This window comes from Geotrypetes seraphini, chromosome 8 (genome assembly GCF_902459505.1).
Source record: "Geotrypetes seraphini chromosome 8, aGeoSer1.1, whole genome shotgun sequence".
In the NCBI taxonomy this organism is placed as follows: domain Eukaryota; kingdom Metazoa; phylum Chordata; class Amphibia; order Gymnophiona; family Dermophiidae; genus Geotrypetes; species Geotrypetes seraphini.
The window spans coordinates 167,716,873-167,732,603 of record NC_047091.1 but is presented as its reverse complement, the minus strand read 5'-3'; the positions used below and the strand labels follow the sequence as shown (position 1 = coordinate 167,732,603).

Sequence of the window (15,731 nt, the reverse complement as noted above, 5' to 3'; positions counted from 1 at the left end):
TTCGAACTAGAAAGGAAACAAACACCAACCGGTGCTAACAGAATGGAAGTAAAATTACAAACGCACTAGTGCCAGCAGGGTCCTAGAACCAGTTCCACAACCATCCACTACCCAGAACCCACTTCCCCGCCTTCCAACCTCAGCGCACCTTTAACCCTCCGCCTCCCGGCCCTAGGGTATTCTCCGATTGGTCGGCCTCTAGCTTGCACTTCGAGCTGATTGGACGAGCGGGCCCTCGCCGGGCAGGGTTTTTCTCATCTTCGAGCCGCCTCCTGCTTTTTCCCATTGGCTGGAGTCCAGCGGCGCCTTCCTCGCTGATTGGCAGCTCGCGACAACCCGGACGGTGTGTGCTTGGCGGTGCCTGGCCGAGCTTCGGCTTAGTTAAGGGAAGAGCGAACAGCTGGCGGTTCTGGTTCGCGCTCGCTCGGAGATTTGGGTTGTGTGCGCGCGCGCGTTGTTCCTTCATGGCTCTCCTCTTGCAGCACCAGTTCAAGCCGCTGCCGGCCGATAAGCAGATCGAGACGTGCAGCTTCTTGGAGTCCGTGTCCCACCTGCCCCCGTTCTTCGGTGAGTTGGTGACCGGGCGGGCAGATCTCCGGGACTCCTCGGGGGGCTGAAGGGCTGATCCCTTGGGGGGGGGGGGGGTAAGGGTGTTTGAAGGGCTGATCCTCCATGAGGTGGGGGGGGGGAGATATCTAAGGATCCAAACCTCTCTCCCCCACTTCCAAGGAAAGATTGACAAATTCATACCACCACCCCTCCACCAAAAGGGGAGGGAGAGAGATCTCAGGACCCAAACTTGGGGATCACTGATTTCTCCCCCACATCCAAGGAAAGGCTGACTAATTCCTACCACCCCCCTCCACCAAAAGGGGAGACCCATAGGTGTTGGCTCTGTGGGTGCTCGCACAACCCGTGGGGGGGGGGGGGGAGCGGCTTGAGGGGCTGATCCTCCAGGAAGTGGGAAGGGGGGGAGGGAGAGAGAGATCTCAGGACCCAAACCTGGGGATCCCTGCTCTCTCCCCAACCTCCAAGGAAAGGTTGACTAATTCCTCCCACCCCCCTCCACCAAAAGGGGAGGGAGAGAGATCTCAGGACCCAAACTTTGGGGATCCCTAATCTCTCCCCCACCTCCAAGGAAAGTCTGACTAATTCCTACCACCCCCCTCCACCAAAAGGGGAGGGAGAGAGATCTCAGGACCCAAACTTGGGTATCCCTGATCCTTCCCCCACCTCCAAGGAAAGGCTGACTAATTCCTACCACCCCCCTCTACCAAAAGGGGAGACCCATAGGTGTTGGCTCTGTGGATGCTCGCACAACCCGGGGTGGGGGGGGGAGCGTTTTGAGGGGCTAATCCTCCAGGAAGTGGGAAGGGGGGAGGGAGAAAGAGATCTCATGACCCAAACCTGGGGATCCCTGCTTTCTCCCCCACTTCCAAGGAAAGGCTGACTAATTCCTACCATCCCCTCCACCAAAAGGGGAGGAAGAGAGATCTCAGGACCCAAACCTGGGGATCCCTGCTCTCTCCCCCATTTATACATTCCATCTCTGTGTCTACCCTATACCACCTATTAGGATGTTTAAATGTGTATTGTGTTAATTTATTTAATTATCATAGTAAATTTATTACATTAGCTTCAAAAATAAAACAAGAGATTACAGCATATAATGACTTATGAAAGTAAATAGTAAGAAATAGAAAAGAAACTAGGTGAAGCAGTCCTCATTAGGGGAAGGAAGAATATTTATAACAAATAAGAATTTCAACAATCAAAACTACACGTGGCATCATTCGATTCTAGGTCTTTTTAGCTAGCCCTAATGATAAAATTCAGGAATCAACAATCCAATTCAGTGGTCAAAACTTTGAGATAGCGTCAGATTTGAAGATTTTGGGTATAACTCTGGATCGTAGTCTAACTTTCAGGAAACACACAGACCTTTTAATTAAAAAAAGCTATGCACTATTGTGGAAATGAAGGACTATTGAGAAGTATTTTGACATGGAATCCTTTCGGTTACTGGTTCAGTTTACAGTATTGTCTACTTTAGATTATTGTAATATTGTTTATCTAGGATTACCAATAAAGATTTTATTAAGACTTCGATTGGTTCAGAATACTGCGATTTGTTTAATTTTTGGTCTTAAAAAATATGAACACATAAGTCCTTATTATGCTAGACTACATTGGCTGCCGTTTGGGGCCAGAGTGTTCTTTAAATTTGGGAGTGTTTGTTACAAGGCTCTTTTTGGACTATTACCCTCTTATTTGGTATCATACCTGAAACTGTTTAATTCAAAAAAACATACCAGAAATTCGGGTATGTTTATCTTCCCTAACCCAAGGGCATGTCGCTATAAAAGATTCTTTGACAGGACTCTGGAATATCAGACGGGGAAAGTGAATTCCTGGATAAGCCCATTGATTGCTCAGCCTCATTCTTACCCTATATTTAGGAAATTATTAAAAACTCATTTATTTAATAAACAAGAATGTTGATTTTTATTATAAGTTTTTAAAGATATTTTTTATTAGATTGTGCTTGTAACCTTTTCCTCTAACTAGGTTGTATTTAATTGAGATATTAATAGCTGTATGTTTGAAATTGTATTTTAACCATGATGTATAAATTTGCTCATAGAAGTGTGTATGTGATTGTATTTATTAACTGAAATGTTTGGGGGTTGTTTTTTTTTTAATTACACTGTTGTGAACCGCCTAGAACTACTGGCAGGGCGGTATGCAAGAAATAAATTATTATTATTAAATGAAACCCCCTATCCAAGGTAAAATTATCCCCCTCTCTTAATAATGCGTAGCGTGGGTTTTAGCGCCGCCAGCAGCAGTAACTGCTCCGACGTTCATAGGAATTCTATGAGCGTCACAGCAGTTACCGGTGGTAAAACCCACACTGCGCGATAGTAAAAGAGGGGGTATATTAGGCAAACTTTTATAAATTAGAAACTTCTAATTGAGTGATAAAATAAATTCCCCTGTCAAAAAGTTAAACACTTAAGAAAAAAAGTACCTCTGACTTGAAAATGTTTGGCTTTAGATGCAGAAATATTTTCCTTACTGTGTAGCACAAGCCATATCAGGGATATATATATATATATTTTTTTTTTTCTTGAAATAAGTTTTACAAAAATTGAATTTTATCCTTCTTGGCAGTGAATGCGACTAGGGGCTCCTTTTACTAAGCTGCGTTAGCGTTTTTAACACACGCAGCGGTACGCAGTTAGAACTGGCATTAAGGTCTAGCGCGCGCTGCAATTTAGCACGCACTATTCTGCGTGTTAAAGCCCTAACGCGGCTTAGTAAAAGGAACCCTAGGAATGTAGCTTGAAAGGAAACTAATCCATAGAAATTTCCTAAGAATTAATCAAATTAGGGGGAGTGGCTAAGATGGCGGCATTGACCGAGTTGTGAGATCGAGCTCTCGTGGCTGTTAGCGTCTTTTTTCCTAGAGCAATTATGCCGCACAAAAGGAAAGGTTTGGTCAAGGCGCCTTCTTCCTCGACGCCGATACCACCTATTAGACAGCAGACGACTGAGCAATTATTGCCCGGTATCTGCATTGGGACTGGTGGAACTAGCCCCGCGCTGGGGAAAGGTAAAGAAGGCCTTACCTCACAGGGGCATGAGATCTATCTTTCGCCTCCGCAAGCGGAGCCACCTCCTGCTGTGATAAGAACATAAGAAGTTGCCTCCACCGGGATCAGACCAGAGGTCCATGGCGCCCAGCGGTCCGCACCCGCGGCGGCCCATCAGGTCCATGACCTGTCGAGTGTTCCCTGCCTCATCTTAAAAAACCTATCATTACTTCTATCCGTGTTAACATTTATTCCGGCTGTATTTCCTTAGCAAGAATGTTAGTTTCTTGTAATATATTGAAAATTTCAATAAATAATAAGTTTTTTTTTTTTTTTAAAAGAATTAATCAAATTAAAGCTATCATCCTTTTTAGGAAAGATAATAACTTTGAGAAATGAAGGTCTTGATTAATAGACAGCACTTCCTTAATATATTTAACCAAAAATATTCACATAGACAATGACATATGAAAAAATCGTGCAGATTAAACTTTTATTGCCAGACTTCAAACACCCAAGACATGACTTGTTTTGGTTCATGTACCTTACTGGGGTGACGTGTTCATCATCAGTCTGGTTTTGTTACTTTTAGTGCAGGTAAGACCCAAATTAACCAATGTGGTGCTGTAATTAAATTATTATTATTATTTTTTTCTTTTATTTATAATTTTGAATACTTTACAATATCCAAAGATACAGAAGAAAAAGGAAAATCACATAAAACAAACATAATCACATCATACATACAAAGCTCCTTTCAAGCCCACATTAATGGGGAGTTACCTTGCTATTTTTTAATAAAGTAAATTCAAGAAATTTAAAGGATAATGATTCTTGGTTCATATTAATGAATCCTGAGTCATTCCTTAAACTAGGATACTATTATATTAATTCTCCTCATATTCCTCAGTAAGATGAAACAAATCTCATTCCTTTTCTTTTCTCTTGCAATTAAGAATTGTTGTAATTGTATTGGATCCCAAAAAGTATATTCAATATCTTGTAGTTTGATCATACATTTACAGGGAAATTTCAAATAGAAGGATGCATCCAGTGCCAACACTCTATCCTTCAGTTTCAAAAATTCTTTCCTCCTTAACTGTGTGGTTCTGGATACATCCGGAAAAATCCTGACCAAATCTCCACAAAATTTTGTTAACCTATTTTTGAAATAAAGTCTCATTATCAACATTTTGTCCATCTCGCTCATGCATGTTATTACCAGGGTGGACCGAGTCTGAATCACATCCTGTGTATCTTCTAAAAATTCAGTCAAGTTTACCTCTGGTGTGATCAGATGGTCCTCCCCCTGGGCAGATTCAAGTTTTTTAAAAGGAATATAATAATAATTATTTATTGGAAAATTCTCCGCATTGGTCAATCCCAGTACTTCTTTAAAGAACTTCCTTAGTAAAATCTCAGGTGACAATAAGTGGGTTACTGGAAAATTGACCAAGCGTAGATTTTTCACTCTATTCATATTCTCTATAGATTCAATTTTAGAATGTATTACGGTTGAATCTTTAACAGCTGATACAGAGACAGCTTGCAAGTTGTTACATTGATTTTCCACCACATTTAGTCGTTTATCCAAACACCCTAAATTAACATCCACATTTTCTAATTTAGAAGAAACTAATTGAGAATAATCTCCCATTTGCTTCATCGTTGTCCTGAGAAACCCTTCAACCCTAGATATGCCTAGCCATAAGTCTTTTAAGGTAATATCCTGTGTTTCTTCTGTTCGTGTGGATTCATCCACTCCACCAGAAAATGTCAAAGGCTTAGGTATTTCAGCATATACTAATTTACTTAAGTGGGTGGATGAAATCACTTGAGCATCAGATATAGTGGAGATTGTAATTAAATTATTAAGTAATTTGGGTCTTTTAAAAGTAACAAGACCAGACCGATGATGAACACGTCACCCCAGTAAGGACACGAATCAAAACAAGTTGTGTCTTGGGTGTTTGAGGTTTGGCAATAAAAGTTTAATCTGCATGAGTTTGTTCATATGTCATTGTCTATTTGAGTTGGGTTGAACGAACTGTTTTTCCATTGCCAATTTGGACTAACCAAAAGTCTTAACATATAGCAATTTAGTATAGGGAAAAACGTAAGGTTCCTGGCTTTAAGCACATTTTCTAGTCTATCCAAACCATACCATGTGGAGAAATGACCTTCTATCACCAAAGAGCCAGTATTTTAAAGAGGTAGTAACTAGACGCTCAACATTTGAAACCCTTTTTTCCATAGAAGAATATTTTTTTTGCCTATATCCTCCATTTTAGAGACAGTTTCCTGGGAAAATTGACAGTTGGTCCTCAACTTCTTCCATCTTTGCCTTAGTCCTGGTCACAGCATTCTAAATGTCTTTCATGGAAACATCATGAGACACACTAGTAGTGTCTAAGGAAGAGAGCAGAAGTGGAATCTGGCTTCTTCCCTCTAGAACAGGGGTGTCAGAGTCCCTCCTCGAGGGTTGCAATCCAGTTTGGTTTTCAGGATTTCCCCAATGAATATGCATGAGATCTATTAGCATACAATGAAAGCAGTGCATGCAAATAGATCTCATGCATATTCATTGGGGAAATCCTGAAATTCCAACTGGATTGCAGCCCTCGAGGAGGGACTTTGACACCCTTGCTCTAAAAAATCTAAATGGTTACATTGATATGGAACTTTCTCCTCTTATAATAGTAATATTTCTTTGGGTTTTATTTTATTTTTCTTTATGTAAACCTATTGCAAAATCAAATGTTCTGTTTGATGTAAATAGAAAATTGTTTAAAAAGAAACATTTAAATGGGAGTTGCCTCCTGTTTCTCCAGCATGTGCTCCATTAGGAGGAACAGAAAGTTCCTGGGAGGTGCTAGGCATAATGGAAGGAGTCCTATCTGCTGAGCTTGGGGACTCCTGGTCCTGCACAAGATCTGTGAGCATAGGCCCGTCCTGTGACTTGGGGATGTTTATTCATAGAACTATGTTGAGCGGGGCTTGCCGTTTTGCTTTCCTTTTCCTCGTTTAAAGGAAAAAGATTATACAGTTTTCTGAAGATGGAGGAAACCTCCACTAGATATGCCTCCTGCATTGCTCCACTTGGCTCCCAAGGGGTCTGGCATGCCCCTTTGGGCTGTGCCCTGAGTCTGTGCTGCAGGCAAGATGTGATATATGCTGTTCGAGGTACTCAGCAATGATGCAACAGCTTTACTTGAACTTTCAGATTCAGAAACAGTTTCCCCTGCTACATTGTTGATGGTGGCTATGGCCTCTGATAAAAACTGGCTTATGAAAAATTTCTAGGTTTAAAAGTACAAATGTATCCAGATCTAGCAAGGGATACCCAAAGACGACGGAAGGAATTTCTATTATTAAAACCTGGGGTTATTGCACTGTGGGACGACCTTTTTCCTATGTTATTGACATCTATCTTATCTTTTTCTATATTAAAGTATGACATAAGGTTGGATTTCCTGCATTTTCATATATTTTCTGGCTATGTATGTGAATATGGTTCTCACCATTTATACTTTTAAGTTTGATTTTTTAGGGTTAATTATTTATTACCAATGAACCATTTTATTGTCTTGTAACCACAGCAGATTATCAGTCATGCCATTCCATTCAAAGAGTCCTAGCATAATCTGTATATCATAATGTCATTCTAGTTATCACTTACATGGACATACGAACAATGTTTATGAATATTCAGTTTTTCCTTATCCCAGGTTAATATAAGTTGGAGAGTGGCATAGTGGTTAGAGCCAGAGCTACAGCCTTGGCACCCTGAGGTTGTGGGTTCAAACCCCACGCTGCTTCTTGTGACCCTGGCAAGGTACTTAAACCCTCCCATTGCCCCAGGTTGTGAACCCACTGGGACAGATGGGGAAAATGCTTGAAGTACCTCTAAGTAAAACCGCTTTGCAAATATATGTACTTGCAGATACATAAGAACATAAGAAATGCCATCTCCGGATCAGACCTTCGGTCCATCAAGTCCGGCGATCCGCACACGCGGAGGCCCAGCCAGAGATATACCTGGCGTAATTTGTAGTCACCCATATCCTTCTATGCCTCTCATAAGGAGATGTGCATCTAGTTTGCTTTTAAATCCTAGGACGGTCGATTCCGCAATAACCTCGTCGGGGAGAGCATTCCAGGTGTCCACCACTCTCTGCGTGAAGCAGAACTTCCTGATATTCGTCCTGAACTTGTCCCCCCTCAGCTTCATTCCGTGTCCTCTTGTCCGTGTCAAATTGTACAATATAATTTTATATGTCTTAATATATACAAACAGACCTTCCTAACTTGATCCAAAGTTGAGATTTCAGCAGATTTCCACGTACTGGTCTTGGAGGCTTTGGGGGATATAATTTCTGACGGGATAGTGAAAGATGTATACCAACAATTAAATATAACAATTAAAGATGAAAGAAACCTATTACCACAAAACTGAAGGGAGAATACTTATGTGTTCCCTAAGTGGTTTATCTGGATATAATTTCTGACCAATAGCTAGGTTTCTGATTATACAGTATCTTAAAGACATCTTTCATTTACAGGAAGCCGGTGTAATTGGTACAATAAAAGGCTTAGCCTTTGCCAATTTCTTTTACTCAGATGAACACGGGCAGCTGCATTTTGCACTGTCATAAACTTCATAAATAGACCCACATATCGTGCTAATCTAGACGACTCGTTAAAAATGAATAAATAACTGCAGACATAGCATTCGTGGTCAGGTTTGGCTTCAATTGATAAATCATCTTCTGTTAAAAAAAATGCTGACCTAGTTACCTGGGTGATATGTTTCTCCTGGTTCATAGTCATTCACGCTCGAGACTTCAGCACACAAACACTGCAGCGACAACAATTTGGCGCAAGACACCAGCGCACTGCCTTAAAAAGTGACTTTTAAAGAGCTCCGACGCGGGGTGTGAGTGGGGAACCCCCCCAGTTTACTTCATACTCTTCGCGCCGCCGTTCGGGGGGGGGGGGGTTGGAACCCTCCATTATAGAGTAAACTTAACTTTTTTCCGATTTTTTAGGAAAAAGTTAAGTTTACTCTATAATGTGGGGGGTTGCACCCCCCACCCCAACGGTAGTGCGAACAGTCTGAAGTAAAGTGTGGGGGGGTTCCCCCCCCACACCCTCCATCGGAGCTCTTTAAAAGTCACATTTTAGGTGGCGCGCTGGTGTCTTGCGCCGAATTGTCGGCACTGCAGTGTCGGCACGCTGAAGTCTCGTGCGCTTTTGTCCCGTCACCTTTTCTCGTATCCCAGTATTTTCCAAAACATCGAAGGATTTAATTGAATCTACCCACGGGCAACTTTTATGTAGAAAGTACATGAAATATCCCCTGGGTCTGTAGTTTCACTTGGATTTTTTTGTACTTAGAAACATAAGCGACTGACCCCTTTGACTGCACAAAAAGGTATGTTTGCAAGGTGTCAAACAACCAATAAAGGCAATTTCCTTAAATGTTGGAACTCAGTTGCTTCCCTGTATATAAATGTTCCAACTACTTCAAAATGTTCTTTCACTTTAAGTTTCTATCTCTTGGAGTATATAGCTTATGAGACTCTTATATTTTCTGTCATAGACCTCAGAAAGCACCCTCCTCCGTCCCACAATGGTGAACATTCCTGATGGGGAGTTAACTGGTGTACATTCCTCACCGGTCTATATTTGACATTATACTTTAATTCAATTCTTTTAACTTTAATTCAATTCTTTTAGCTTTTAAAGTGCTATCACACACATACTGTTTATAGTATTGTACTTAACTTATGTGTGGTTCAGCGGTTGGACCCGACATGTTTCGCTTCCGCTTCGTCAGGGATCCACACTAGATAAAAACATATCCATCAATAAAAAGCGTACAAAACTATGTCTAAACTCCATTAATAACATTTTGATCGTCTTATTATCTTATAAGCTTACCATTGCCGCTAACATCCACCCCGCAAAACGATTACTGTGCAAGATGGCGTCGTCGTCTTTCGCTGCACTATTTATAGCTCTTAAATTATGAGGCCAACCCCCTTACGTGCCCTTACGCTAAACTATCTAGAGGGGATTTAAATTTTTGTACTCTTCAGTATGCTTTTTATTGATGGATATGTTTTTATCTAGTGTAGATCCCTGACGAAGCGGAAGCGAAACATGTCGGGTCCAACCGCTGAACCACACATAAGTTAAGTACAATACTATGTGTGTGATAGCACTTTAAAAGCTAAAAGAATTGAATTAAAGTATAATGTCAAATATAGACCGGTGAGGAGTGTACACCAGTTAACTCCCCGTCAGGAATGTTCACCACTGTGGGATGGAAGAGGGTGCTTTCTGAGGTCTATGACAGAAAATATAAGAGTCTCATAAGCTATATACTCCAAGAGATAGAAACTTAAAGTGAAAGAACATTTTGAAGTAGTTGGAACATTTATATACAGGGATGTGTGCAAGGTGGGGCAGTTTTTCTGGATTCTTCCTCTTGAATTATATAAATTCATACTTTCCAAACATGTCTTGGGGTCCTACAGCCAGCCGGGTTTCCAGGATATCCACAATAAATATGCATGAGAGCAATTTGGATATACATGGAAACTGATCTTTTAAGGCGGCTACCGACAACGGCGCTGTTGAGAGAATCCGGGCCTATATGCCTAAGCCAGTGTCCCGCAAACTTTTCTGGCCGGCAGCACACTAAATACAGTGCCCCGGCAGGAAGGCATTCAGAAGTCGATGCGATGATGTCACACACATGCGTGATGTCATCGCTTCAGTCTGTGCATGCGCGGAGGCCCATCTTGCCCCGCCATTACAGGGATCTGGGAGGTGCAGGGAGGAGAGACACCAGCCAGAAGGAGAGTCGTCCATGCCGGCTGACTTCCTACAGGATGTGCCTCTCGCCGTCGGCATGGATGATGCTCTTCCTCACCAGTGTCTCGTTCTGTGGCACACAGTTTGCGATACACTGGCCTAAGCAATTTACAATGACTCATAGGAAAGGGCAGTCGTGTTTTGAATTTTGCAAAGCTTTTTAGTCTGATATCGCTGTAGTTAATGCAGAATACTAGAATGCTATTTGGATTATAGAAATGAATGGGGCAATAAGAACATAAGAATAGCCTTATTGGGTCAGACCAATGGTCCATCAAACTCAGTAGCCAATTTTCATGGTGGCCAATCCAGGTCACTAGTACCTGACCAAAACTCAAGGTGTAGCAACATTCCAGCATCTGAAAGAGTAGCAAGATTCCGGAACTCAGAGCTGAGATTGTGATGTCATAATGCCTCAGAGCCAAAATCATCAGTGATGTTACAATGGCTTAATTGTCCTATACTTGGCTCACGAAAGAACATAAGAATAGCCATACTGGGTCAGACTAATGGTCCATCAAGCCCAGTAGCCCGTTCTCGCGGTCGCCAATCCAGGTCATTAATACCTAGCTAAAACCCAAGGAGTAGCAACATTCCATTCTACTGATCCAGGACAAGCAGTGGCTTTTCCCATCTACTATAATAAAACCCTAAGTGCGCATGCGCACTCTAACCTGCGTGTTCCGTGATCTGTATGTCCGTGGTGGGCAAGAGTGCGCATGCGCGCTTCGACCCCCTTCCACTCACTGTAAGGAAGGAAGGCAATTCGTTTTTGTCGACCCCCCCCCCTCCCCACCGCACCCAGGCCCCCATTGATTGTCCCATCCACCCCTCCCACCGCGAAATGACCACAAACCTCCACATGTTTCCATATCCCTCCCGCCACTACCGCCGCTGTGCAGCCGACCCCACTGACCCTCCCAACCGCCCCTCCCACTGCGAGACGATCTACAAACCTCCCGGCACCAGCAGTGTCCCTCAGCACTTTAAACACGCTGCTTCGCGGCCTTCTACTGCCGATTTCCTCTGCCATGTCTCTGTCTCTGATGATGTCATCAGGGACACGGCAGAGGAAATCGACAGTAGAAGGCCGCGAAGCAGCGTGTTTAAAGTGCTGGGGATGCTGCTGATGCCAGGAGGTTTGTAGATCGTTTCGCAGTGGGAGGGGCAGATGGGAGGGTCAATGGGGTCGGTTGTATGGGGGGGGGGTGTTGCTTACCGGTTCTACTGCACAGGGTGGATGGGAGGAAGGGAGGGAAAGAAAATGCCGGCTTCTACTGTACAGGGGGAATGGGGGGAGGTAGAAATTGAAAGATGCTGTTCAATGGTTCTACTGCACGCAGGGATGGGAGGCAGGCAGACAGTCTGGCTTTGGGGGTGGGGGTGGGGGTGGGTCAAAGTCTGGAAGGCAGTGAGGGGGACATAGAAAGAAGGCACTGGGGGCACTAAGGACACAGGACAGATGCACTGGGGGCACTAAGGACACAGGACAGATGCACTGGGTGCACTAAGGACACAGGACGGATGCACTGGGGGCACTAAGGACACAGGACGGATGCACTGGGGGCACTAAGGACACAGGACGGATGCACTGGGGGCACTAAGGACACAGGACGGATGCACTGGGGGCACTAAGGACACGGGAAGGAGGCATGGAGGTACTATGGACACAGGACGGAGGCACTGGGGGCACTAAAGACATGGGAAGGAGGCACTGGGGGCACTAAGGACACGGGAAAGAGGCACTGGGGGCTCTAAAGACACGGGAAAGAGGCATTGGGGGCACTAAGGACACGGGAAAGAGGCATTGGGGGCACTAAGGACACGGGAAGGAGACACTGGAGGCACTAAGGACATAGGAGGCACTGAGGGCACTAAGGACATGGGAAGGAGACACTGGGGGCATTAAGGACATGGGAAGGAGACACTGGGGGCACTAAGGACACAGGACGGATGCACTGGGGGCACTAAGGACACAGGACGGATGCACTGGAGGCACTAAGGACACAGGACGGATGCACTGGGGCACTAAGGACATGGGAAGGAGGCACTGGGGGTACTATGGACACAGGATGGATGCACTGGGGCACTAAGGACACAGGATGGATGCACTGGGGGCACTAAGGACATGGGAAGGAGGCACTAGGGGTACTATAGAAACATAGAAATATGACGGCAGATAAGGGCTATAGCCCATCAAGTCTGCCCACACTATTTACCCACCCTCTTAAGTCTACTGACCCCCTAAAGTATATTTGTAATTATATTGTCACTCTACTGACCCGCTCATTTAAGTCCATACCCTAGTGACCCTATCCCTTGGCATGACCCTCGTAGGGATCCCACATAGGTATCCCATTTGTTCTTGAAGTCTGGGATGCTGCGTGCCTCGACCACCTGCACTGGAAGCTTGTTCCAATGCTCAATTACTCTCTCCGTGAAGAAGTACTTCCTGGCGTCTCCACGAAACTTCCCTCCCCTGAGTTTGAGCGGATGTCCTCTTGTGGTCGAGGGTCCCTTGAGAATAAAGATTTCATCTCCCACCTCGACCCTTCCTGTGATGTACTTAAATGTCTCAATCATGTCTCCCCTCTCCCTGCGTTCTTCGAGAGTGTAGAGCTGCAATTTGCTCAGTCTTTCTTCATACGGGAGACCCTTTAGCCCCGAGACCATCCTGGTGGCCATCCGCTGAACCGATTCAATTCTGAGCACATCCTTACGGTAATGTGGCCTCCAGAATTGCACACAGTATTCCAGATGAGGTTTCACCATGGCTCTGTACAATGGCATCATGACTTCAGGCTTCCTGTTGACGAAGCTTCTCTTGATACAACCTATCATCTGCTGTGCTTTAGATGAAGCCTTCTCCACTTGAGTGGCTGCTTTCATGTCAGCACTGATGATTACTCCTAAGTCTCGTTCTGCCGTAGTCCTGGTTAAAGTTTCTCCATTCAGGGTGTAAGTTCTGCAAGGATTTCTGTTACCGAGATGCATGACCTTACATTTCTTGGCGTTGAAGCCCAGCTGCCAGATGGAGGACCAATTTTCTAAAGTATGCAGGTCTTGCTCCATAGCATCCTGTAGATTATAGCCGTTTACTATATTGCATAGTTTGGCGTCATCAGCGAATAAGGTTACCTTGCCTTGAAGCCCTTGAGTCAGATCCCCAATGAATATGTTGAAGAGGAGTGGGCCCAGGACTGAACCCTGTGGCACTCCGCTAGTCACCTCTGACATTTTCGAGAGGGTACCGTTAACCACCACTCTCTGAAGTCTGCCACTAAACCAATCTTTAACCCATGCAGTTAGAGTTTCTCCTAATCCCATCGATTTCATCTTGTTCAGCAGCCTGCGGTGTGGGACGCTGTCAAACGCTTTGCTGAAGTCCAGGTACACGCCGTCCAAGGACTCTCCTGAGTCCAGTCTTCTTGTTACCCAGTCAAAGAAGCTGATAAGATTGGATTGGCATGACCTACCCTTGGTGAATCCATGTTGACTGGTATTCCGGAGATTTCTCTCGTTCAGGATCGTATCTAATTTATACTTAATTAGTGTTTCCATGAGTTTACACACTATTGAGGTGAGGCTTACCGGTCTATAGTTCGCAGCCTCAGCCTTACAACCCTTTTTATGTAGAGGAACGACGTTGGCTGTTTTCCAGTCTAACGGAACTTTCCCCATACTTAGTGAGAGATTGAAGAGCACTGCCAACGGTTCCGCCAGAACGTCTCTCAATTCTCTGAGCACTCTCGGGTGTAAATTGTCCGGTCCCATGACCTTGTTTACCTTTAGCCTCGCCAGTTCGTTGTAGAAGTCCCCAGGTGTGAACTCAAAATTCTGAAACGGGTCATCCACGTCTTGTTTTACCTTCAACTGTGGTCCGTGTCCCGGTGCTTCGCAGGTGAAGACTGAGCAGAAATATTCATTTAATAGTTCTGCTTTTTCTGAATCCGCCACCGCGTAGTTACCGTCCGGTTGTCTAAGGCGTATTATACCGTCTGTGTTCCTTTTCCTATCACTGATATACCTAAAGAAGGATTTGTCCCCCTTTTTAATGTTTTTTGCCAGAGTTTCTTCCACTCGAAGTTTGGCCTCCCTGACTGCTGTTTTGACCGCTGCAGATCTGGTCTTATATTCTACTTTAGTTTCTCTTCTCTGCGTACATTTGTAGGAAAGAAATGCTTTTTTCTTCTCCTTAATGAGGTGCGAGATCTCTTCAGTGAACCATTGGGGTTTGTTGTTTCTTTGCCGTTTGTCTACTGATTTTATGTAGCGATTAGTTGCTTCGTGTATGGATGATTTCAGGTACGACCACATAGTTTCCTCATTGCCGGTCTCTGCTTGGTCCTGCAGCGTCTGATGAACGAAATCTCCCATGCGTGCGAAGTCGGTGCCCCGGAATTTGAGCACCTTTGTTTTTGTAATTGATTTAGGGGATCCTTTCCTAAGGTTGAACCATACCATGTTATGGTCGCTGGAGGCTAGCGTATCTCCTACTGAGACCTCTGAGACGCCCGTTACTATGGACACAGGACGGAGGCACTGGGGGCACTAAGGACATAGGAGGCACTGAGGGCACTAAGGACATGGGAAGGAGACACTGGGGGCATTAAGGACATGGGAAGGAAGACACTGGGGGCACTAAGGACACAGGACGGATACACTGGGGGCACTAAGGACATGGGAAGGAGGCACTGGGGGTACTATGGACACAGGACGGAGGCACTGGGGGCACTAAGGACACAGGACGGAGGCACTGGGGGCACTAAGGACCCAGGACGGATGCACTGGGGGCACTAAGGACCCAGGACGGATGCACTGGGGGCACTAAGGACACAGGACGGATGCACTGGGGGCACTAAGGACACAGGACGGATGCACTGGGGGCACTAAGGACACAGGACGGATGTACTGGGGGCACTAAGGACACAGGACGGATGCACTGGGGGTACTATGGACACAGGAAGGAGGCACTGGGGGCACTAAAGACATGGGAAGGAGGCACTGGGGGCACTAAGAACATAGGAGGCACTGGGGGCACTAAGAACATAGGAGGCACTGGGGGCACTAAGGACATAGGAAGCACTGAGGGCACTAAGGACACGGGAAAGAGGCACTGGAGGCACTAAGGATACGGGAAGGAGACACTGGGGGCACTAAGGACACAGAACGGATACACTGGGGGCACTAAGTGCATGGGAAGGAGGTACTGGGGGTACTATGGATACAGGACGGAGGCACTGGGGGCACTAA

General features: G+C 44.9%; 1 protein-coding gene across 1 annotated transcript in view; it reads left to right on the top strand.

The window, feature by feature from the left end:
• The first annotated feature begins 302 nt into the window (after window positions 1–302).
• GLTP (glycolipid transfer protein) overlaps window positions 303–15,731 on the top strand; it is a 66,523-nt gene continuing 51,094 nt past the window's right edge. The window contains exon 1 of the mRNA XM_033957437.1: window positions 303–567. Coding sequence (XP_033813328.1) covers window positions 465–567 — 103 coding nt within the window. The 5' untranslated portion in view covers window positions 303–464. The remainder of the gene's footprint in view (window positions 568–15,731) is intronic.